Source organism: Pithys albifrons, chromosome 4 (genome assembly GCF_047495875.1).
Source record: "Pithys albifrons albifrons isolate INPA30051 chromosome 4, PitAlb_v1, whole genome shotgun sequence".
Lineage (NCBI taxonomy): Eukaryota > Metazoa > Chordata > Aves > Passeriformes > Thamnophilidae > Pithys > Pithys albifrons.
This window is the reverse complement of record NC_092461.1, coordinates 92,714,949-92,741,036: the sequence shown is the minus strand read 5'-3', so window position 1 is coordinate 92,741,036 and position 26,088 is coordinate 92,714,949. Positions and strand designations below refer to the sequence as shown.

Below are 26,088 nucleotides of genomic sequence, written 5' to 3'. Positions count from 1 at the left end.
GGAAGACTCAGTCACAGTTGTTTGAAACACTGCACGATAGAAGTGAATTCTGCCTTTTTCCCTTTCCTTTCCTAGTCTACAGTTGTTCGTGAGCATCACGGGTTTCTTTACTCAGTCTACAATACTATTTTGCATATTATGTTAATGCAAATAAATGAAACTGCTTGAATTAAGGAATGGTCTTGATAAAAATAGCAAGAAATCTCTGGGAACCTTTTGGCTCTCAAGAAACAGTTTCATTTAAAGAAAAATAAACCACCACAACGGGAAAATAAAACTTCTTAAGTAAAATGATGTTATAAATAGGGCTGATGAGAGATTTTCTCTACAAGTAAATGTATGGAGAAATTCACAGTATGAGAGCTTATAAATAGCTCTTCTGGCATTTTATCATCTTTAAATCACACTAATTTGCATGTATGTATGTTCACTGATTTATGGAATTATTTCTGCAAGAGACAGATGGGGACTTAAAAAGTAGGTTTCTTTTAAATATATTGCAGGGTGATATCACTGTGTCTGTATTACCAAACCTTATTGTTTTGGGATAGTAGGAATTACAGTGGTTGTCTCTAACAGATTTGGAGGGGGTTTTTTGCTGTATTTTTTCACTCTTATCCGCTTAGAAGTTTAGACCTGAGTTCTGGATATGTAACAAGCTGAATGATGTAAAATAGCATCATCAATATCCTTAAAGCCCCCAGTGTGTTACTTTTTTCCTTGGCTTACAGGGTACCTCTTCTTTATTCTTTAGAAAAACAAGTTGAGAAAAAAGACCGGATGAAAAATAGGGATATACATGTTGGTATTCTGGCTAATGTAATTTCATTGTGTCATGATTTCTAGCAAGCTGATTATTACAAAATAACTGTCCCACACTAAAATACCACTTGGAATGAAGAGTTTTTTAGGAGTTACCATATAAACAGGATTTATTTTGAATTGTGAGAAGTGTTTAATTGTTGAAGTTTTTATGAAGCCAGATAAAGCCTAAAGTCCAGTCCCTTGACTCAGCTGAGGTGGGAAACTTGGAAAACAAGAAAATGAATGAAGCAGAAAATGTCCTGTAATCCCCCTGGACAATCTAAAGATATCCTTCAGTTTGAGTCACAGGGGCATAGGGTCTGTATTCAGATCTAAACGAGAATCCTTCTGTCCTAAAACACTTTATACTTCAGCTCTCAATCATTAGAATGTTCCAGAAATGTCCAAACTTCTCAATTAATCTTGAAAAGAAATTAAATTGGTCACTGGAATGCAAGAATTCAGTAATAGTTTTTTGCTTGGCCGAGTTACTACATAACATACAATGTGATTCCTAATATACTGAACCCAAAATTAGATATGAACAAAGAAAAACAAGTTTTTACACTACCAAATTTTTAATTGGAAGACATTCCAACCTAGCTACCCCAACTTAGTATTGTATTTCTTAATTTGCATTAATGGAAGGTATGACTGCACAAATATTAAACAAAAGAGATCCATTTCCTGGAAAATCACTTCTTCATATCACAGTTGTTTTGCTCTAAAAATACCTTCAAATTATTAAGTAATTGGAAAGTTGAGAGCATCTGCTACTTCTTTTTCTATTTTCATCAGTAATTGAGAGCCTAGCACTGAATTACACACTGCATGCTCAACCTGTTTGAGTTCTTTTCTAGAATTTACAGAATGTATAGAATAAACCAACTATAATTATCCTTAAAAAATAAATAAAATGTGAATTTAAGAAATAAGGATGATCTAATTTAGCAAAGTCTGAGTTTTAGGACAAAGAATCACACTTGAGCTCCGTATGACTGTTAAATGTGCCAAACTAAAAATGCCAGAGGTATCTAGTTTATGCTGCAAACTAGCTGTGGTATACAGTCATTATGCCAGTTCAACTGAAACCACCTAAAGGGAAGATAAAACAGAGGCTGGGGTGGTATATGAAGACTATTTTAACAGTGTGACGGAAGAGTATGATCCTGTATTTTCCTATATTATGGGGACTGCACAGTTTATTTTAAAATTAGTAGACAGAAGCTGCAACTGTTTACCTTATGTCCCATAGCCATCATTGGAAAAGACTGAGGCCTAATGTTCTGGTTTTCTCACTGGTGAAACTGTGGCTTCAGAAATGTCACACTGGAGATCTGCAAAATTTCTTAGTGAGTTTGCTGAGATTGACTCCCTGTGAGCTCTGTCACACAGCAACACCACAGCTCTGTAAATACAATCATCTGCTGTACTGGACAAGAGACCTGAAGAGATAACCATGTAGAAGAAGTACTTTAGGAAGGTCAAGGACTTTTGAATACTGTGTGCTGGTCCAGTCAGTTCTTCACAGATATTTGCTGGAGGAAGTTCCCCATGGAACATAGACCCCTCTTCCTTTTGAGACCTTTGCAAGCTAGAGAAAAGGAATGGCAGTAAAGAACAAAATAACTCAAAGATATACTAGCCACCATACAAATGTCTCCCTTTTCCAGGGGAATTTTGGTTAGTATAATAGCCACCAAGAAATTATAGATTGAAAATAAATAAATAATTTTTTAAAAAATATATATATGTATAATATGTTTCTGTATGGATCTGTAGAGATAAAATAACATCATCATACCCAGAAGGCACAGGTGCTTCAGAGTGTTTTGCCCTGTCTTCCCACACCTTAGCCCAAGACAAGGAATTGCACTCCATACATTTGTTTATTCAAGTGGATCCAGATTCTTAAGGAAATGGAGATAACTGTTCAATTAAAATGGCACTTGCACTTGAAGCACTGTCTTTCTACTTTCCTAACACAGGACACTCTGGAAAGCAACTTAAACCAAGCCTCTGGTTTTGTATTGCAATCCCCAGGTATACCAAGGAAACAAGAGCCTCATTGCTGCTCAGGAGATGTAGGAAGGCAGGAGGCACTCAGCAGTCTATGCCATCACAGGCTCCCTTCTGCAAATTTCCCTCATGGTGCCAGGTAGCTTTAACCTTCACTCCTCACTCTGGGAGTACCCATCTAAGCTATTGCTCACCTGTTGTGACAAGGATCTGGCAGCTCTCCTGGCAGACTGAAGAGCAAAGCAAATGAAAAGGCAACAGAACTGCAGAATTGACTAATAATAGATTAAACACACACACACAGAGGGGATATAAACGTTCTGTGGGTAGTCTATTTACTGGTTTGGGTTGTTTTCTAGACCTAGCAGATCTCATGTAAAACAAGTATCTTACTGGTGATGATACGCACCTCTTGTATGAAGTGAACAGATTAAACTATTTATGTTCAACTGCTGAAAGCACTCCAGAAATTGTTGTCAATGTCAGAAACCTTATTAGGTTTCAGAAGAGGTAGGAAAGCTTCAGCCTAATCACAGGAAAGGAGGTCTTCAGGCTTTTGAGAATGACATCTGAAGGGCAACGAGATTGTTTTCTATAAAAGGAAAGGGCAAATTTCCAGTACATATATAATCACTGGTAGCATTTATGTTGTCAGCCTCTCTAAAGCAGAAACAAAGTGCACAAATGGTGGATGATTAGAGAGGTCACTCAAGTGCCCCATTCAGCTGTAATTGTAGAGTTTTTAAAATTTCTTTTGACATCAGAAAATATCATATTTTTTTAACCCAGCTTTTTGCTATGATTAGTTAATTCATGCAAAATCAGTGAAGAATGGCAAATTAAAAGCAGTAAAACAGGAATGTCATTTTGCAGTGGCAATAAGTAAGGAGCAGGATCAGTTCACTGTGAAATTGCTGCTACCTGTCAGAGTTTAACTTGACATGCACAGGACCTCAGCAAATTTTTGTTTAAAATACTATTACATAGCAGATCTGGAAACTATTTAGAAAAAAGTGGTGCACCATGTACACTTTTGCTAATGCTGCAATCAGTATCCTCTTTTCCTGCTTCCCCTAGAGCATTTCATGAGATTTCCCTATCTCCCCCCAAAAATCTGAATACAATGTTTTATTTAATTAACATAAATTTTAAACTCTCACGCCTCATAAAATCTGACAATCTTCTTATTAAGGAAATGATGCTTTCTCTATAATAGTGTTTGAAAACAAGTTATGTGTTTCATTTCATCATTTTTGTGCCTGGGTCTTAAAGGTGAGTTTATGAGTAATGAATGGATGTATGCTTTCTAATTTTGAAGCAAATTAAATTAGAGAATAACTACATAAGGAAACTAAAAATATAGTCTGCCACAGACCAAACAGCCATTCTCATTTCAATAATATTCTTCAAAACAAGGAATTACTCCAATTTCTTATAGTTAGTTAAAAGTGGTGGAATCCTTCAGTCCAAGCGTGATTGAAGTTTTCAGTCCAGGTACAAGTGCAATCAACAACATCACATTGTCCATCACACCAGGTGGAAGTCTATATTATTTATATACATTCTTGTTTCAAAACAGGATGAAATTGAAATAAGAGGAATACATGGCAGGAGTGAAGTGGAACTGGGGAAACCAAGAGCGAGTCTTGTGCTGACTCACCAGTGTGAAGAAAAAAAACAGTCTGATGACCACATCCTTAAATTTTATGTAACTTCCATAATTCCAGACCATGAGGGATGAAGCTGTTGGCAGGCTTAGCTGTAATTTAGAATTTCAGAAAAATGGCTCTGTAGTACAGTCATGTTCACATATTGGTTGCACATTTACTCTATCTGAATGATTTGTCCTATGAACTTTACTTCATATAGAAAAAAATTATGTTGAACATACTAGATTGTAATTTCGATATGAAAGGGTGCTTTCAGTGCACCCAAAATTTAGCATTGGGCTTGTGCCATTGATGAGGGATAATGAGGTTGTTTGGTGTATCCCCAGACAAACATTTGTAGCATCTTAAATGTTGTGATGACATTTAATGCTTGCAGTCATTCTTCACCTAATGGTTGCCTCTCATCAACAACCATTAGGATGGAGTCTCTCTGGGAGAGTTAATATTGCTGCCTTCAATTTTATCATACTTTGTTTTAGGACACTTTTTTTCAAGGAACTTTATTTTTCTCTTCAGGATTTCTGCAGAAGTCTAGGATAGGAAAAGGTTTTAAATGTTAATGCGTTGCCTAGTGAAGGATATGCAAAGAAAATTGTGAATAGCATAAGGTTTTCTCCACCACCACATCCACCTACTTATTTGCTACACTATTGTTTTTACAGTGTATGAGGTCAAGGGCAAAGCCTCACATACAAAAACACCAATGGAAGAAAGAGAGCTGCAGATTAATGCTGTGACCACTGAAATCCCTAGCAAAAGTCGCACACCATCTGAGGCAGGAAGAATAGGCTTTAGAAAATTACTCAGATCTTTCCAAAGTCCTTTCACATACAATTCTGTTTCAGTTAGTGAAAACATTAATTTCCCCTATATAATAGTAATTATACTTCTGCATGAGATATTTGACACATTATTCATCAAAAGGAAATTTGCAAAACTCACTGGGACAACCAGGTACAGAAAGTTATGTCTGGTTGATCTTAGTTTGGCTGAAGTTCAGATCCAGTGTTTCAAGGTAGAAAGGAAAAACAGCTTTCAATAAAGCACAACAGATTGTGTATCTCAGAACAGTCAGCAGGAATGTTCTGTGGTATGTACCTAAAACATCTCTCAGAATCACATACGAGAAGATCCTTGTGTTCTTATACAATGTACATCATTAACAAGCAGTTTGACCAGACTCTAATATATATATTCTAATTGTATACAGCATAATAGCTTTGCTTTGTATGTCAACTGTTCTTTCTCCTGTTAAAAAAAAAATAAAAAGTGAGGAGGGCAAGAGGTGGTTCTTGCAGTTTTCTGTGAGTCTTCATTATAGCTTCTCCTTCATACGAACAGTCCTGATGGTATCCAAGTCCTCTTGATTGTGCAGTATTATACAATGTCCTTTTCAAAATAAATGGAAAGCTACAAAGCTTCCAGCAGTATTGCATTTTGTATAAGCAATCACTGGTTCTAAAGGACTTTTTTTCCTATTTTTGGTGATTTATACTGACTTCTAAATTACTGCTGTAGTTTCCATAGTAAATTGTCTTTGATTTAGCTCATGGTTATCAATGAAAAAACACCTGAAACACAGCAATGTTTCATACATTGTTTATCAGCCTTTTGCCAGTGACACAAGAACCGCAGGTGAAAGGAAGGATGAATATAAATACATTCATTTTCATGCCTGTGCTTTAAAGCTGTTTGCCTTGTAGAAAAATTAGATGTCCTAAAGCTGATAAATGTGACTGACACTGTTAAATACAGATTGACTTCAGACATTTTCCTTCTGGTTTGCAGTACTGTGACCTCACCAGGTGGTAGCTATCATGCAGCTGTTTCCTCAAAGCCTTGCCTTTCACTGTTTTTCTGTGCAGGTTCATGGGTCTGCACTCATCACAAGTTATTTTAAAGTTGTCCGCTCTGTATTCTACACATCCTCAATCTACTGAAAATAGATTTAAGTTCCTCTGAGGTGAGAGTGCAAAGAAAACCTGAATCAAAATATTTCACCTTTTCTTTTTGCAGCCGGACCCTGCAGGCAGAGACATCTCCATCCGACCAATCTTGGAGCACTGCGAAAATACTCACATGACAATTTGGCTTGGGATTGTCTATGCTTATAAAGGACTCCTGATGGTAAGCATAGCTTGTTCTGCACAACACTTCAAGCTGGTATTTACTGATAGACATGAACTGAATAATATTTACTTTCCTGATGCTTGGGAGTGAGTTAAGACTATTGAGCACAACTCTTAAAATCAGATCTGTTCTGAAGTTCAGTATGTGGATATTTGCATACATTAAATAAATGAGACATTAACAGCACTTAAGCTGGATACTACAGATATACCACAAACCAAGAAATTCAATAGTGAAAAGATGGGTCTATAAATGAGATAACTTTGTAAATAAAGAGGCCAAATCATCTGAATTTCAAAGCTTCTCCAAAAAGGTAGGTCAGGGTTGTTCTGGATGTTTGCCACTGAGTTATAATTGTCCAAAAACAATTTAGTTACTAAAACAGACCTCAGGAACCAGGAACACTGAAGCTTTAAAACAACAACAACAACAAACAACTGTAGAGATGACTACTAGTGATTAGAAGTTCCTATGCCTGAAGGTTTTGAAAACATCTGATTTTGACAGCACTGACCAGCAGAACACCTCTCGAGTCAAGCCCCATCTGGATCCTAAGCCTAGATAAACAGTCTACACTGCCCAAAGGGTTCAATCTGTTCTGTGCGTTTGTAGCATGCTGGTTCATCAGGACACCCACAAAAGACTGGATCATCTGCTTCCACTGTGTGGTTGGTGCTGCTGCCTGGGGCTAAGCCAGGGAGAGGGAGCTGCTGGTGCCTGAAGTCCTCCTCCTCCCTCTCCACTGTAGATGACTGCTCTGCTGAGTCCTGCTGCTTTTCCTGCTGTTTTTTTCAGGCTGAAAGATCTTTAAATACCCAGTACAAGGTTCAACAGGGAGGGCCGAGAGGTTTTGTTTCTTTAAATTCTAAACGGTTGCTTTGTGGTCAGACTGCTCTGCTGGGGTGAGCCTTCAGGCAAAGAAGGCACTAGGATGAAGTGCCTCCAGTTCCAAGCTGAGTGCTCCGATACTGAAGCTACTACACAAAAGGAAGCCTTCTCTCCTTCCCATTTAATAAATTTATTTAAAAAAAAAAAAGAAAAAAGAAAAAAGGCATTTCTGTGAAATCGAGATCTAGGATATACTTGATCCCCTCCAAAGAGATCAGGAATTAAGAGAGATTCCACACCTCAGCACGTCTTTCTGGGGAGCTCTGAGTGGCTACCACATGAGGGGATTTGTGTCTGGAAGGCAAGGGCACCAGAATTAGGAGCCATGACACTGACCAACACTAGGGCCACAGTTTAACAGGCAGGTATAACTGTCCATTGGCATAAAACATTATTCTTTATGCAAAAAGCATAGCACACCCCTAAAAATTGTACCACTACATTACATGTAGAGCTTCTCTGTGCACCATACAACTAGTCCAGCTCAAAACAGATTGCTGCAAACAAAAGGGAGTGAGGGCTCCTGCAGGCTGTCAGAGCTATTGCATCTACAGGTCCTTGTGTGGAGCTGGGAGCATCTGAAATTCCTACTTATATTTCTTTGTTTGATTCTACCAAATCTGCATGGTGCCAGTTTCTGATTTTGTCTCTTTTTTAAGCCAAATCTCCCAAAGAGGTACAGTTAGACAAGAAATCATAGCTTTAGTACCTGGTTGCTGACAAGGTATTTAGCTTTATTGCAATATTTGCATACTTTGTGGTGGTAGTTTGTATCTGTTAGATTATTAATTTATCTTCAGAGATGAATTTCTAAACTTTTCATCCCTTTTATAGTATATTACGTAATTCATGGTTTAACATACTTCACTTGGGAGAGCATATTTAATTTTGCAAGGTTTGTTAAAAGGAAAAACATTTTCCCTACTTCTATTACTTTCAATCTCCTTGTATAGAAATTTTAAATGGTTTGTGTTTTTCCAGGCAGAATTTGCCAGTGTTTCTTATACAAGTGGTAAAGACATTTTTCTCTGTGAATATGTTTGAATAGTAACCAAGTAAATGTCCTTCATTTTCTTGTAGGAGTGTAAATGAACAGAGTAAATTAAATTCCTTTGAAAGTACTCAAGGATTCAAACAAATGGGAGGGGGTTTTTTTGTTTGGATTGACTTGGGTTTTGGTTTTGTTTTTTGAGTTCTTTGGAAGATTTTTGTAAAAATAACTTTGCTACTGTTTTCAATTAAAAATTAGGGAGGAAAAATAATAGTACGAATTTCAAATATACATTCTCAGGCAATTTTCTTTGAAGTCTCATGTTTCAGTTGTGTAATCAAGTTGCACTGGTTCTCACTAGTCCTTTGCCCTAGACTGGTTTGTCAGCATGTATGTTGGACTCTTCTACAAGATACTTGACTCTCTTTAAGTCTATAAGCGTCATTTGCAAAAACTTATTTTGCAAATCCCATTACTCACTGTACTTGTTTCAGACACACAGTATTTCATAACCATCAGTGAAATATACTCTTTTTATTACTCCATTGCCCTCTTATCACACCAATCACTACATAAGGAAAAGGAAGTGCTCATCTGAATAATTTAAATAATTGCAACGGTGAGGGATATGAGGACAACAGAATTGATGCATTTTATCTCATTACCAAAGATGTTTCTGTACACCACACATACTTTGCCTTCAGAACAAAAAATCTCTTGTTACTGTATCATTTTATTTTTATCTAATACAAAATTCTGTGGTTTGTAGTAATAAAAAACTTATATCTAATTTAATATGCTATATACTAAAGAGCTATTATTGCTATTTATAGTACAATGCAATATTTAAGGTGAAATAGCTTAATTATTTACTTGGGCCAAAATTATTTATTGTGATCTCTTGTCTCAAAACAGAAATTAAAAAAATGAGGTTGGCCTAAAAAAAGTACTTTTCTTTCTTGGCTTGAAGTCTAAAGGAATACTGTCCATTCTGATGTCTTAATTGCACTGAACAAGTGAATAAACCACTCATGGAAGGACGGAGCACAGAAGGACAAGAAAAGGCAGGGAATGCAGGGGAAGGCAAAATAAGGGAAGGCATTACTTGCCAGTTCTCTCTATGTTGAAGTAAGCAAACTTTACAAGTCAGGGTCACAATTCTTCAATTGCCTTTGAAGGGATGTGAGGAAATGCTTTCTAACTGCATGAAGGCTTCTCAGTTACTGGATTCAGGTTCCTCAGGACTGAGTAACAGGTAGAATATGACAGAAAGATGATGATCCTAAATCTTGCCTTTACTATTGTATTAGTCTTCTTAATGACCAATTTTTCAGTCTTTTCAAGTTTCCCCATACTTAGAGTATTCAGTGTTTTCTCCTATCTCAAGTTCAGCTCCTAAAAGACTGCATACCAGTTCAAGGTCTGTTGCATGTACGTGTTGGCCATCACAGAATGACAGAATCCGTTAGATCGGAAAAGACTTCTGAGATCATTGAGTCCAACCTATGACTGAGCACTACCGTGTCAGCTAGACTGGTTGTGTGTCAATTAGTTAGGTGCAGTATGTCAAGCTTTTGATTTCTGATAATGCAGACATAGTTGAAAAGTACCTTTATTTCATATATTTCAAAGGGTGATAGAAAACCCATTGTCTTAAACTTGTCAGTGGTGCATTGTTACTGAGTGCATTGTCAACTTTCTGAGGAGTATGAGTTATTTTTCTGATTTTAGCCAGAATAATAGCAGATTGGACTCCTCTAGAATGCTTTTCTTATTAATCACACACACTGCTTTGTCTACTATTTGAATCCTCTCTTCCTGATAATGCTTTTAATTAATGTTAGACTCAAGGTGTACATATGTTGGAAGTTTCATTGTGCCCTTGACCTGAGAAACAGGCTTTGAGGCAAAGATGTATTTTCACCTTGACTGTTGCTTCTGTATGAAATCCTACTTTTTCCCTGTAAGTGTTAATTGAGGAGTTTTCAAGCCATAAATAATAATACTGATCACTTCTCATACACCATTTTTAGCATATCCTTAGCTAACTTTGCCAGGGATAAAAAATATCAGTATTCCATGCTAGAGGTTGAAAAAAATTAATGCATATGCATCATGGGATATGATAAAGGTCTCTAAGAATAAGAAATTTAATTTCTTCTAATGATTCATATCCAAACATTCCAGTGGCCATTATAGTCGATATACTGCACAACACAATTCTGTAATTGATTTATGAAGCCAAATAAAGTATTAATTCAAGTAAAATATATCTTTGGGATAAAGTTTAACCTTAATTTCAAGTCTGAAGGCATCTTCTGTTTCCTGAGGCTCTCTAATTGCTAAGTTGAATTTGTCTTATTTTCAAACCTTGAACCTTAGTAAGTCTTGCATATATGTTATCCTCTTTATCTTAAATGATATGATGCCTTTATTTCTAGGCATTTCCCTTCATTTGACCAAATTTCTGTGATTTTTCTAAAAATCTTGCTGCTTTATGAAAATGTCATCTATGAGTTGTTAACCATTCTCCCCCTCTGCTTCCTCTGCATCGGTTTTGGCCCTGATACTATAGTGTCCTTCAAGTCAATGTATATGTATGGAAGATCTTAGGTTAGACATTTTTAGAAACCTATTGTTTTCTTTTCAATAGCTTCTCAATAATAGTTGTATGTTGAGATCTATCACGTAGATTTCAATTTGATGTATTGATTTATAGCATCCTATTTTTAAAAGCAATACTATGCAGTTTAAGACAAACACTACAGAGAAATCCAACTAACCTGCATGAATGTGGTTACCTCTATTCAGTTTTGCAATCTCATTGAAAAAATAATAGCACATGGAATTATATTGCTATCACTTTTTTTTCCCCACTTATTGCCCGAGTTCATGTGTCAACCATTTCATTAATTTGCTTAGGATAGAAATTATGTTAATAGCTCTGTAATCACAGAAGATGTTCCACTTTCTCTTTTCCCATATGGCCTCTTTGTATCTTAAGTGGAGCTTTGCCAGAATTCCAATAAATATCAGCAATTAAGCCCAGCAGTCCAGAAAACTTCTAAATCAATTCTTTACATTCCTGCATGTAAGTTACCAGATCTCAGTAATTGCAGCAGCTTCCGTTGACACGGATTTCAAGAGCTCTCTTACTGCTGGAATAAGCTGCATTTCACTGTTTTGGCAAGATGTGGATGGATTACTCCATCTCTATAAAATATGGGACAAAACCAAATCTCATCATGCATCATTACTATGGAATTTGTCGTCTTCCAGGGAATAAATCATTATTATGATTTTTTTTCTCCACATATATTTTTAGACATCCCTATGAATTCTGTTAATGCTGCTAGCCATTCATTTACTACTATGTATTTAACTTTCCACTATCTGTATTTTAGACTTTTAATTCATAATCATTATTATGAATTTCCTCTTTTTAACCTTTGTTAACATTTTGTCTAGTCTTTGGCCAATTTTATACTTTGTTTTACATTCCACAACAACCAAAACAATTTTTAAGGTAAGAAAAGTTTTTTTTACACATGCAGGTTGGGGCAGATTGTTTAGAGCACATATCCAAACATCTTTTACTTGCTCTTTGTAAATATTTCTGTGGCTTCCTCTGCTCCCTTCTCCAGTAGCTTCCTTTGCTTTGATGGCTAATCCATAAATACTATTTTTCCATTTTTTTTCATGCACCTGGAAGTAGATTTGCAAAAAAGGAGTTAGATACCATGGTCTGCTGTCAGTGCCCAGTGGCCCAGTTTTCTTTCAGCATTTGGTGCTCTTGCAGGAGAGAGTGTTTTACTGGGGGTACAAGGTCCTCAGTAGCTTAAAATGCCACTTCCCTGAACTCCAGCAGAGGCTGGTTGTGTGACAGGCACTAGTAAGCAAATATCCAGCAGAAAATTGGGCACTAACAGTGTTTAGGTACCTGCAGATGATACCGGGGGATGGTCTGACTGTCCCTGCTGGATGCTGGGAGTAGCTTCGTACTACTGCTTCAAGTGCTTAAGCCCCCTCTGCATATCTAGTCCAGGAGCTGCTGATGAATAGCACACACTGCTCCTTTTACTCTTTTACTATGTTTACTCTATGAAGGCTGGATATAAAGAATTTTTTCTTTTTTTGCTCTGAGGAAAGTGAAGCAGTGGAGTAGGTTACCCAGAGAGTCTGATCAGCCTTTGTCCTTGGAAGACTTCAAGACCAGACTGGATAAAGCTATAAGCAACCTGGTCTGACCTCGCATCTGAGCCTGCTTTTTGAGAAGGAGGTTATACTAGACAATTTCCTCAGGTCCCACTGAACAATCTTATGATACTCTATTAACTGAATTATTAATTAATTTATCAAAAGAATAAATATGATGTGTAAAAGAGTTGAATAATTTTCAGATGTTAAAATGCCTGATTATTTTCTGAAAATACCTTTGATTTTTAACATATTTACTTGCATTCTTTCCTAATTCTCTTCACAGTCAAAAAGCATACTCAGAAGAAGATACTGCCCTTTCCTCAATTTTCATGATTCCAACTCTTATTTATGGTGGACTTTGCACCAACCCATATGTTCCATCTTACAACCATTAGAGACGAAGATAGTGAAGTTTTATGGTGGTAGTTTATAGCGGTACCAGATATTGTATCTTCAATAAAACATTGAGAGTATTTTAGCATCCAAATGCAAGTTTCCATATGGTTTTGTTGGATAAACTTTTCCATACTATGTCCATAAGGAAACTTCAAATATATTTTTGAAATGTTGCAGATAGTGCAGTATTCTGTTACATGTCTCTTGGCATCAGTTTTTCTATAACAGAAATAGATGCTTCATCTCTTCACAGAGTTATGATTCTTTGTGATAATCTTATGCCAGAGACAATATAAAGCTATTCCAAACGGAGATTTGCTAATAACTAATTGTGTATTTATTTCAACTTAGTTCCTATAATGTGTTTCATGACTAAGCAGAATTTTCATAGAAGAAAGTCAAATATAGTCTTAATGGAAAGAAGGGAAAATATTTTATTGACTTGTTGATTTGAAAGGCTATGTATAGCCTATATATACTCTTTATAGTATATAGAAAGAGTATATATATAGTATAAAGTGAAAACTTTTATCTGGGTTCCTGTTAGTGTTCGTAGCTTTGTGCAGCTGCCTTTCCCTCTTGCACTGGGCATAAAGGGTTTTGCCAAAACCTTTCAGAAGGAAGTCCTTCAACTGAAAAGCTGAATATCATATCTTGAAATTAAATACAATATTTAGCTGTTGTCCTAATGCTCAATAGAAATATTAAGCTTCCCATAGTAATGTCTACCCAGAGCAGCTCTGTGAAAATGAAGTAAACACACAGCTGACTCAGATCACGGGAGTGAGCAGTAGTTTAACATCAGATTGTACTGATTGTGAAAGTAGAGAGCTACAAGGGTATAGTTGGTCTTTCAGTTTTCTAGCCTTCCTTCTTGTGTCAGTAATTAAAAATTTAAAAAAAATCAATTTTCTATGCACCTTCCTGAAAACTGTTCAGTAATTTTTACTGCCCAATTCTCCAGTGAAAACATAAAAACCAAAAATCACTCTTTTTTACAGTTTTGAAAAATCTCATTGAAAAATGTCTGCAGTCATGTTCTGTGATGATCTGGATTTAGTGAATGAACATGAGCAGGGAAACCCACAAGCCCAGCTTCATGGTTTCTTCAGAATGAGATGTCTTTGCAAGTCAGAGTCCCGAAGTACCTTTGTCTTAAGGGCAGACAGGAGGGGAAATCTCATGGTAGTCTAGCCAGAAAAAATAAAAGAAAGGACAATCCTCCTAAAAAACCCAAAACCAGCCAACCAAAAAAAAAACAAAAAACCACTTCCTGGTATAAAATCTTTGTAGTAAAGGCTTGCTTTTATTCTTTCATGTGACACAGCAGGGCTATGATCCACCAGTGAGCACACTAAGTGCTACTACACTATGGCAATTAGCTGCAAAGCTGCAGCCTGCTCCAATATATAATCTTTCCAAAATCATATCCACTAGTTATTGGCAAGCATGACTTCTGGCAGGATTACAGACTTTTCCTCTGGTATTTCTCTGCTCTTGTCTGATATTCTCAGTATAATTTTCTTTCTTTTTGTTTTCCCAATATTACTCATACCCATGCTCAAAGTACAAGCTGACATGACTTTGAAATGAAACATACAAAAGACGGTTTAAGGGCAGAACAGAGCAAGAGGGAATGGAGAAGGATAAGTAATTTTCTGCCTGTCATCTGATAGTCTATGCAGTCCAATAGCAAATTAGACACTTGATTATATCAATATATATTGTGGATCAGTAAGTAATCATTATTGTGTTTAACAGTAATACTTTTGAACAAGCTTTAAAATTAATTAACTAGTGGAGTTTTAAAAGACAGAGTTAAATGTTTTCCAATACCTTGGCTACAAACACTTTTATTATGTTCCCAGCTATAACAAGTTGCTCAGTATAAGATTTTTTAAAATTAAAGTTTCCCTGTTAAACTCTGTAAACACGGGTATTGTATTCACCATAGTCCTGTTATCCCTCTTAAGATTTTAACACAGATTTCTCTTATTGACCAGGATTCTATCCTTAGTCACAATGGTTTTCAGATACTGTTCTCCCCAAATTTATACAACAGTTGTCTCACAGCTTAAAATTAGGTGCACTGACAACACAACCTAAAGTACCATACCAACTGCTACAATGGTAATACTCTAAATTAGTGTAGTGTCAAATGGAAGCTGCCTACCCTCAAACAAAAGATGAAACAAACCAATCTTGCCTGTACAGCTGTCCATAACTTCAGAGAAAATTCAAAACAACATTTTGTGACACTTTCTACATCACCACGATGGGTATTTAATAGATCAAAGTGGAAAAAGGCTTTAAGTCTATGACTAAAAATCCTAGTTGCACTCTCAGTATGTCATTGGTTGAGATCCCCAAAAGGACTTAAATTAGGCCATTAGACTTGACAGTAGACTGTTGTCTCTCTGCCTTTTAGACAGTGGCTTTCTATAGGAGAATGCATAGCCTGAGTTATTCAAACTCCTTCTGTGATGCATAGGGTCCAGCAGAAGTCTCAGGATGGAAATTGTAACTGCCAGCAAGGAGCTGCCTACGTGAGTTGGTATAAAACAGTGTGGACAGATGTGTCCTACACCTTTCTGAATGAGGACATTAACACTGCTAAGAGCTGCCTGCCTCCACCCCAATGTGTATTCATGCACGCCTTCTCTAAAGACTGTTTAATCAAAATTCCCAGCAGAGATCAGAACTAACATCCCACACAAGTGCCCAACTAATTAAGACTCTATCATTACGTAAAACCTGACAGCTCTGAAAGAAGTTGAGAGCTCCTTCTGAAGCCAGCCTCTACTCTGGGATTAGGGAGCACATCTCAGGCACATCATTGTGCCTGGTTCTCCAAACATGAGTCTATGCCACAGTCATCACCAGCATCATTGTCTTGAGTGAAGGTGGCTGCTGCTATATTTTGTGTGAGGCCCAAACCCGTAGAAGTCTGAGGAGCCTTTACCAGCCTAAGCCCTCTAGGAGCAATCAGAACAAAGACAGCTGCATTGTCAATGCCAGCAGGCAGTCCTAAGTATCACATAGTCCTGAAATTAACAGCAGTCTCAAGAATTACATGTCCCCAAGTGTAATTTGAAATGTAATTTACTTATCTGGGAAAGATTAATGTTTTAAGTTTAGGTACCAGGAGTAGAGAAGCTGAACTAGGTACTATAAATCTGTGTTTTAAACTGTAGCTCCTAAGTTTCATATTCAAAATTTGTCAAGGAATCACAGAAATATGGACCTTTCACTAACAATGTCTGCATCCCATTCCTCAGTCAAGCCATTTTAGGGATTTACAGGACTTTTACAGTCATAAAACTGAATCTTTCATTTGTGCAGATTGTCTGAGCCTCAGGAAGTAGGAAAATAAGAAGGGCATATGGGGAGAAAGCAAAGCATCATGTTCCCTCAGGGAGGCTTTATCTCAGAGGAGAAATCTCACCAACCTCCTGGAGCCCTGCAGGCATCTATAGCAGGCAAACAAGGAGCACCTCTGTGATGACCACTGCCCTGGCAACAGGCTGCAGAAAACTCTCAGCTTCTATTCATGTTTGAATCTCAAAAATCAGCTGTGACTTCTAGACAAGATCTCTCTTTCTGAGGCAAAAATTTTACCCCAAATGCTAATAAAAATATAAAAACAATGCTCTCAAATTTGTAGTTGTTAAGATCCACTATTGAGAAATGCCTCTACCTAAATTAAGGTGCAAATAAGACCATATACCAAAGTCAATAGTCATATTTTATTTAATAATAAAATGTGAGGTAGAAAGACAAAGAAATAGCAAAGAGAGGAGCGAGGAAGAGAGAGAGGGAGGGAGAGAGAAAGAGAGAGAGAGAGGGACAGATTAAGCAGAAGATAGTCACCACCTGTGGATTCAGTGGCATCCCACTGGTCCTTCTTTACCCTGGCTTTCTCAGTGGGGGGGTCCCAAGGTCTTTCAAAACTTTTCACTATTTATACATTTAAGCAAACAAAGGAAGTAATGCTCATTGGCTAAACAGTTGTCTAATGCTCATTAGTCTGCATGCTCAGTCTTCCTTTTCTTTTGAGTCAGTGGGTTTCTTGGGACAGTGGGCCGTGAGTTGGTGGTCATGATCTCACTCTGCCAAAACTACCTTTTATCCAGTTGGAGCTTATTTCAGCACAATTGCTGAGTTGGCTTTCCTTGTGGTTGCATTCTTCTTGTCCATTATCTATACATTATCAGGTATATTCTTCTCTCACAGCTTTGTTTACCTCCCCATAGGCCTGAGATAATACACTGACAATAGTACTACCTTTATCTTATCTCAAGTTCTCATTAGGGTGGCTTAAATTTCCAGTCCAAGTTTCAGGTGTCCACGGAAATATATTTGGGAAGGAAGGAGGCTTCAGTGGTCATTGGTGGTCACAAATGCTGTCTGTCCCATAACTCAGGGTGATCTTTGACCAGTGATAGGCATACCAGCAGTTGCTTCTTTACACAGTTTGCCACAGTGTGAATTTTTGTTTTGATGCATTACCCAGGATGTGCTAACCAGATCTTGCCTCTGCCAGGCCTGGAGTTCGCAGCATCCTGTCACTCCATTCTGTGCTTACCTGATGGCAAAGTCCTTCTGTGGCCTAAACAGTGCTTGAGACATGCAACTGTGATCCTTAAGTCCTTACAATAGTGCATCATTCTGAGGAAACCCATTGGCTGCAAAAGCCTCTCCCTTTCTTCAGTTATTGTATAAATAAATATCTTCCTTTCATCTGGAAGATTCTTAACCATTTCCCATGCTGTTCTCAAATAAAATTGAGAATGGGCCAAACCATAACCCCCACAACACTCTTCAAATGATCTTTTTTTTCTTTATAATTGATATTTTAGATCACTTTATAACTGCCTCAGCTATAAATTCTTCTCCATTATTTGTAATAAGTGCTGGCCTCATGTAAGTATGTTGGCTGTATTCCCAGAATAATGCTTTTGGAAGGGAATCTGTTCATACTGGGAGAAGTGGAGAAGAGTGAGAGATGACCTGCAACCCTAAAAATCTCATTAATAATTAACCACAGTAGAATAAGATAGAAATCTCCATAGTTAGTCAGTGTCTCATCCCTTTAAAAATGTGATGTAGAAATACAGACAACGATTCCTTCTACCCCTCAATACAGCTCAGCCAAGACCAGCCAGTTTGTCATTTCAGGGGATGGTGAAATGTAGATTTGCAGCACAGCTGAGCTGTGCATCACCAAGAGTGCAGGGAGTGCAGGACAGGCAATGGTTGAGACTGTGGGGTGTCTGGAAGGAATAGGTCTGTGTCCTGATACAAGGTACCGTCACTGTATGCCCCCAGTGTAGCCTGAATGCAGTGAATACAGTGAACAATTTGCTCCTGCAGAGCCTGTAAAAGAGTCTGAATATTCCCTGCTCTGCCTGTGCATAGTGCCGGACCCAAAAGCAGAGGAGTGCTGCCTGCATCCCTCTTTACTGGAGGTATTATCTTGTTTACCAGACGGGCTCTCAAACTATATTAGGGGATGGGCTGCAGCTCTGGCACAAAGTTACCCAGCTTGATAAGTAGCTCACTCTCCTCAGGTGCCTTACCTGAATGGCTGAGACCCCTTGCTGACCCAGATAGCTCTTTACAGACACCCTGACCCCTTAAGAGCCCCCTTCCATGCTCTGCCTGCAGCAGCCACTAAGGCACCACTGTTCTTCCTGCAGTTCTTGGGGTACTGGGAAGGGCAGGAGAAGAGACAAGGGTCTGAAGTGAGGTGTGGGCTCTAGTCCTACTGGAGGAGATGGGTTGAACAGAAGAGGCAGGAGTGTGATGATGAGGCAAAGGGAGTGCCGTGGATAGGACCATGTACTGCAGCAGCTTGTAGAGCAGAGAGGGTGGGAATGCCGATAAGAAAGATTTAGGTAAGGATTGCAAGGGTAACTACTGCTGCTGTTGCTGCAAAGGGCCACCCCTGCCAATGTATCTTGATATGGACTGCAGCAGTGGTGGCAGAATTGGGAAGTGGGTGAGTGAGTGATCCCACATCTCTTGCCTGGACTGGGCAGCTCCTGCAGCCTGCCATACTCCATGGGTTGAGAGTAGATGCCTAATCTGCCAAAGCCTTCTAGCCAGGTCTGCTCATGAACATGTGGCAGGGTGACATGTACTGTAGGCAAGAGAGTAAAATAAACTAGCAGACAAGCTCAGAGATGAGAGGGCAGGGCTGGATGTTCTGCAGTGTCCTGGTTGGAATTGCCTGGGTGAGTAGGTAGGTGGCTGCAGGCTGCTAGTGCCCGTGGGAGTGCAAAGCAGCTGAGTCACAAGTGGTTGGCTTTGTTGCTATTGTTAGCTGAGGTAAAAATGAAGCCAATAATCAAGGCAATTTGCAGTTACTAGTGTCCAGGTGTTACTACAGTTGAAACCCAGATTCATAGAACAAATATTATTTTGCCAGTTATCTACTATCTTGTATTTGTCTGGCAACAAAACACTGTTCTTATAATCCAGGTTATTTGCCACACCAAACATACAGAAGGTAAATTTCTACTAGGCAACTTCAATTAATCCCCAAATGGCATCATCATTGACCTCCAATTTCCTGGATTACCACAGGGTTTGCACTTGTATAAAAGATAGTATTATTTCCATGATGTGACAGTGGACACATAGGATGGAGTGAGAGGAAGGGTACTAAGGTCAGTGGGAGTGCACGTTTGTTCTTTCCCCTTCTTGTCTGTCCCTGCATTGTGATCAGAAAAATCTAGAAAACACAGAAACAATGCCCTGAGGCTTAGTGATGGTCTCTCTCTCCATCCTTCCCTTCCCTCCAATACCATCTGCTGTCTGTCATTCTTCACAAGGCACCATACACTCCTACAGGGCTTTGCCTAGACTGTAGGCTGGGTTACCTATTTACGTCTTGAGTACGTTTAGGGTTTTACTGCATTGCAAGAACTCTGAGGAATGCAAGAAAAAAGTTGTTTGCAGTAGTTCATGTTGTAGAAAAATCTAATTAAATTTCAAGGGATGAAGATGGCTTCCTTCCACTAAAGACTTTCCCCTGCAGAATTGCAAAAGCATATTGTGAGTAACAAAGGGTCTAAAACTTAAAAATACACCAAAGAAAAAAGCAAACAAAAAATTGCCACAAGAATATTTTATGCCAGAAATCATTAGACAACTGCAATTGAAAGGCCGTTACCAACTCCCACTATAATAAAAGACATTATAATTGCAGTCAGAACAACTCGGGTGACACTTTCTACGTTGTTTATTTATCTCCCATGGGGACACATCTTGGCACTGCTACTTATTAATGTAGGTGATAATCATATAATGAATTACTGGATTGATAAGTGTATATTGAGAACAGCTGCTACAAAATAGCTAAAAGAACAATGCACATTGTATCTTTACTGGAATCCCTGAAAAGAAACATGAAGAACTGTCTTTAAAAATTACTCAAAGTACAAAATAAAGATAGCCATAGCATTTAGAGAAATTTGTTCCCATCAGAACAGATTGCTCTTTTGAGAGCAGGGAATCTGTCCTAGTGAGCAAAACAAATCACAGAGGTAATTAGATACAGAATAAAAGACAGATGTAACTCTCTGTATTGTAACATCACCTATATTTGTTAAGTTAGAAAACATACCTGTTTTAAATTAATGTTTTTTCTAGATGACAGCCAGTCCCTCTTATAATTATCATCTTTTCTACCTCTTTTACCATTTCAGTTATTTGGGTGTTTCCTAGCCTGGGAGACACGAAATGTCAGCATTCCTGCTTTGAATGACAGCAAGTACATTGGAATGAGTGTATACAACGTGGGGATAATGTGCATTATTGGTGCTGCTGTTTCATTCCTTACCCGAGACCAACCCAATGTGCAGTTCTGCATTGTTGCTTTAGTCATAATATTCTGCAGCACCATTACTCTCTGCCTTGTGTTTGTACCTAAGGTAGGTGAATGTGTTTTATATGGATCTGGATATTTTTCTTCTGTTTCATAATTATGATTTAATATATGAATGTTTATTGCCTTTTCAAGTGCAGGGGATGTGTGTGAATTCTTAACCAAGCCCATCTATAAACTCTTGTGTCTGGACCCTGAGGGAAAAACAAAGCTTCATGAGATTCTGGAGAAATTGCAATATGCAAAGTTACAGAAGTGTGAACATATGAGTTTCTAATGCCTATATTTTTACTGAAACTGTAACTGGAGAAACAAAGGTTGTTTTCTGTAGTTTCAATGGAATAGTCTCCATTTCCAACTTTTAGGAACTTCTTGGAAAGTATTGTAAGTGGAGATTCAGGAGGGACAGTTCCTTTTATCTGCTCTGCCATGTTTCTTCTCTCTTCTGTCCGGTGACTAGTAATAGGACTCAAAGAAATGCCATGAAGCGATCTCAAGGGTGTTTTCTCTTGGGGTAGTCCTGTGCAGGGCGAGGAGCTGGATCTTTGTGGGTCCCTTCCCAAGATATTCTTATTCTTACATATCCTAAGCAAGATAATCAAGATTTCTGTTTCTATACCTGCAAAACAGTATGATCTTTTTAGTTCACTGGCATGATGTAAGATCAACTGTGTTGAAACCTCTAAGTATTCAAGTGTATACTACAACAGGCTTTATCAGCACTAAAGAGGAAAACTGTATGCATACGGCAAATGCTGATGCTGAAGTTATATTTATGAATGGATGTATTAAAAGACTAAGTGAGGCACAGACTGGGAGGCATATCCTTTCATTTCTTTTTGCTCTTTTGGGTTTTGAAAAGGTGTTCAGTTTGCCTTGTTGGAAGAATTGAGAAGACACTTACCCACAAAGGGCTGGAATTTGATCATTTTCCTTGAAGAGTTAAGCTTTAGGCATGAATATGACAGATCTTGAATGAGGAGAAAACTATGTAAGCTTACTTTAGCAAAGCCTCAAGGGCTAGGGAATGTGTTTGATATTTTGAAGTAAAATGTACAATTGTATTCATTTTAAGTTACTTGCATAAATTTATCTTATCACCCCAAATCAGATGCATATGCAGTGGCATGTCTGAAACATTTGCAAGGCAAGAGTCAAAATGTAGGTCCTTTCATCTCTCAGATCTGTTTTTAGGTTTTTCAAATGACTGTTGATAAAAAGTTTGTGCCTCTTTACTGGACCATGTTTAGTTAGAATATTGAGCCAGTTGTAGTCATAGATTCCAATGCTAAGTGGCATCCAATCTGTGAGGGGACCAAGAACTATGTGTGTAAAAGAAACAAGCTAATATATATCTCAAAGTGTACCCTTTGAAGAAAATTGGAGGCACAGACTAGCAACAGAAGCTGACATCTGATTTGCCAAAAAGCAAAGTAATTCATTCTCCAAACCTGACTAAACAGAATGTTTTCACAAGTTCTGCAATCCACTTCTCAAGTATTAAAAAGCCATACAGACATGCATAGTCATATTTTTATTCTGAATCTCAGGGAAGAATCACAACTTCATTCTAAATAAAGGGAATATTCATAAACACAATAGAGTGTACTTTGAAATGCTGCAAGATTTAAGTATGCAAGCTGTATGAAAATGCATATTAAAACTGATGCCAAAAATACCTCCACAGAATGTCAGAACACTCTTCAAAGAGAGATCTTAATGCTGTCCAAGCTCTTTGCCCTTTTGCTTTAATGTTCCTTTGCCCATCCCTCTCTTCTGTTGTCACAGACTCTGAGATGACTTTTATTTCCTTTTTTAACCCCTTCATCTGATCTTCTCCTAAACCCCAATTACCTTCCTCTCAAGTTTCCTCTCAGTTCTTTTTTACTCAAAATACAAATATGAACCATAGCCTTGTAGTGTAATGTATTTAACCTCTTTCCTTGCATTGTCAGGTTTCCAAATGCTCAACTATTTTGCAATAAAATTCATCATTGGATAAGGTAAAAAAAAAAAAGATGTTGAAGCAGGGGCTAGAATGCAGCACTTCCAATGCCCATGTGAGTGCTTTCCCAGTTGGAGAGTTCTTATTCTTGCACTCGTATATTTTGTCCAACATCTCTTCTCGCTGTGCTGTGCCACAGTCACAGCAGGATGGCTGGCAAGCACTCTCTCTTGCAACCTGATTCTGCACAGATTTCAGAATAGCCCTTCTGGACCCTGCAGAAGATTATATCTGACACCCCAGTTTGCTCATCTAGGTAAGATGTTAGTGTGATGCAGGCACCAAATCTCTCCCCTTAACAAGTATGTCATAAATTCATACAATTTTGGCAACATAGGAAGATTGTTGGTGAAGTACTAAAGCTTATGGCTCATCAAGCACAGGATGTGAGAATGAGGACTTGGAAGACTGCACTTTTTCATTTATTAAACTGCAGGCAGACAGATGCAAGCAGTAATGTGGTTTGGAGCCAGGTGAGCGCTACTATTTCTCTGCTATACCAAGTGCATTCCTTTTAACTAATTTTTAACAGGCTCCTGGGTCAACAGTACTGAAATTCAATTTCGCCCCACAACCCTTTTATGAATCTGAATAGGCAACTGTTCAACAATGTAGACACTTTAGGGAATGAAACATGACATTTTCCCCTTCCTTCTTGTCAGCTCTACTAATCTTATTTACTTTATAACATAGCAATTACTATGCTCCAGTTAAATGTCCACTTTGTCCACTGCCATTTTGTTCAGTACCAAGTGCCTCAGAGAAAATATGAGGAAAATCCCATAATAGAGTAAGATAGATCAGGGAACAAATGTTCATCACTCTCTCCATTCAAAGGTAGAAACATTGATAGCATTATACTGCATCCTACTGATGGTAACTGTAGACATTCTTCTTATCCAATCAAAAAATATCTTTGTGGCCCTTCTCTGTGCACCTATGTCTATCTTGTTCTGGGGAGCCCAAACCTGGACACAACACTCCAAGTGTACCCTCACCCAGGCTGAGCATAAAGGAAGGATCCCCTCCATTGGCTCAGGGTACTCTTGGCTCATGTTCTACTTAGAGTGCACCACAATTTCCAATGCTTTTACTGAAAAGTTGCTTTCCAGCCAAACACTTTTGGTGTTGTTTGAGTGAGTTCTTGGGACTTATTTCTCCTCAAGGACAGGACTTAGTATTCACCTTTGCCTAGCTTCAGAAGATTCTTGTGGGTCAAGATCTCCAGTCTCTTGACATCCCACTGAACAGCAACACAATCATCTGGTGTATCAATGCCTCATTCTCTCTAAGGATCATCTGCAAACTTGCTGAAGGTATACTCTCTCCTACCATCCAGGTCACCAACAAGGCATGGGTCCTAGTGTGGTCCTGAGGTACAGCACTAGTCACTGGCTACCAAAATCCTCTGAGCCTGTCAGTGCAGCCTGTTTTGAATCCACCCAGTCACTATTTTGTCTGTTTGACTGTGAGGATGTTATAGGAGACAGTGTTGAAATCTTTGCTTAAGTCAAGAAAAAATAACTCTCTTCCCTTGTCTACCAGCCCAGATATCTCACTGAATGAAGCTATAAATCAGGTTGGTCAGGCAGGATTTCTCCTTCATAAATCAATGATGACTGCTTCTAATCACCTTCTTGCTCTTAATATGTTTGGAAATGGGTCCCAAGAGGATTTGCTGCAGCATCCTCAATGGACTGAGGTGAAGGTGGGAAGAAGGCATTTTCTCAAATCCTCCTCTCACCTCTCTTGAACACAGCTGTGACATTGCCTTTCTTCCAGTCCTCAAGAACTGCTCCCAATGGACGTCATCTTCCAAAAGTAACTGAGAATGGCCTCACAATGGCTGACCATCTCCTTAGTCCTCAGGGATACAACTTGTCAGGTTGCCTGAACTTGTTCTGTTCAGTTGCTTTAGGGATCTGGGATTTCTGGAGGCAAGTTTTACCGATAAAGACTCCAGTGAAAAAGACACAGAGTATCTTAGCCTTCTCCATCTACTTTACCACATGAAAAAAAGAAATTTATGGTCTGCAAGTGTCATCCCAATCTGCAGATTTTGTCTGTAAATACATGCCAGGGACCACATGCTTCAGTGTCTGCCCAGTCAGATCTCTCTCAGCCAGAAGTTAGGGCGTTACTTCATGCCATTGGAACTGCAGAACAGTGTCATGCTCTTAAGACACAGAGGAACCAACTCCAAAATGCAGCTATACCTCAAAATCTGGCTGGGCTGTGCTTAAAAAAGTATTGCCCCTTCTCTATTCAGACAACTCTGCACCTTTGGATTTATGATGCCATGCCTATGCTCTCCGGGCAGAGATGTCCTTCAGTTTTGTCTGTATACAAATGTATATGTTTACTGCCTGACAAGTAACATAAATTTTGTATCCTCAAGAGTAATCTGAGAATCTCTCTCCCTCTTGCCAAACAGCAGGAGCTTTCTCTCCTCATGTCCAGGTGATATTTTCACATTGTCACCAAGTGTTAGATTTTACTTATATTTGCTTAAATTAATTATGTTTAAGGTTAACCCCTTTCTTAAATTGCTGATTTAATTTGTTTGAACATATTTGGTTTATTTTTGGTTGCAAAAAACTAATTAAGTTTCTGTTATCTCCAGAGTGCAATCTCCCATGAGTTCTCTCTGTAAATACTCCTGCTTCATGCCTCTCTCGGCTTGAGTGTTACTTGTAACAATAGGAAAGGAGAAATTTCAGATGAAACTGTGCTTGGAAAGAGAAGAGCTTGGTGAATTGGTTTTTTTCTTGAACAAGGAATATATCCTTTGAAAGTATAAAGACATCAACGAAGGAGAAATATATTTCCTTGACTATTACAATGTATTTCAATTTAATTAAACCCCAGATAAATATTTTTCTAATTACATTTCATATTTTTAATGCTTTCCTTCTCATAATCATTTTCATTCACCTATTCTATAAAGTTATTCAGAAATTGTCTCAAGTGCTGCTCATGGCAAGCAGAGCTTACTTCCCAGAGATTTGTACTTGAAAGTCAAAAAGGAGCTCTTGGTGTGTCTCTCAGTATTTTGACATACAAAATAAATAACTGCAAAAATAAAACAGGATTT

General features: G+C 38.2%; 1 protein-coding gene across 2 annotated transcripts in view; it reads left to right on the top strand.

The window, feature by feature from the left end:
- The window catches only part of GABBR2 (gamma-aminobutyric acid type B receptor subunit 2), a 482,477-nt gene that overhangs the window by 435,894 nt on the left and 20,495 nt on the right, over positions 1-26,088 (top strand). For both annotated transcript variants that reach the window (XM_071555005.1, XM_071555006.1), the window contains exons 14-15: positions 6,510-6,620; positions 20,811-21,035. In XM_071555005.1, coding sequence (XP_071411106.1) covers positions 6,510-6,620; positions 20,811-21,035 — 336 coding nt within the window. The remainder of the gene's footprint in view (positions 1-6,509; positions 6,621-20,810; positions 21,036-26,088) is intronic.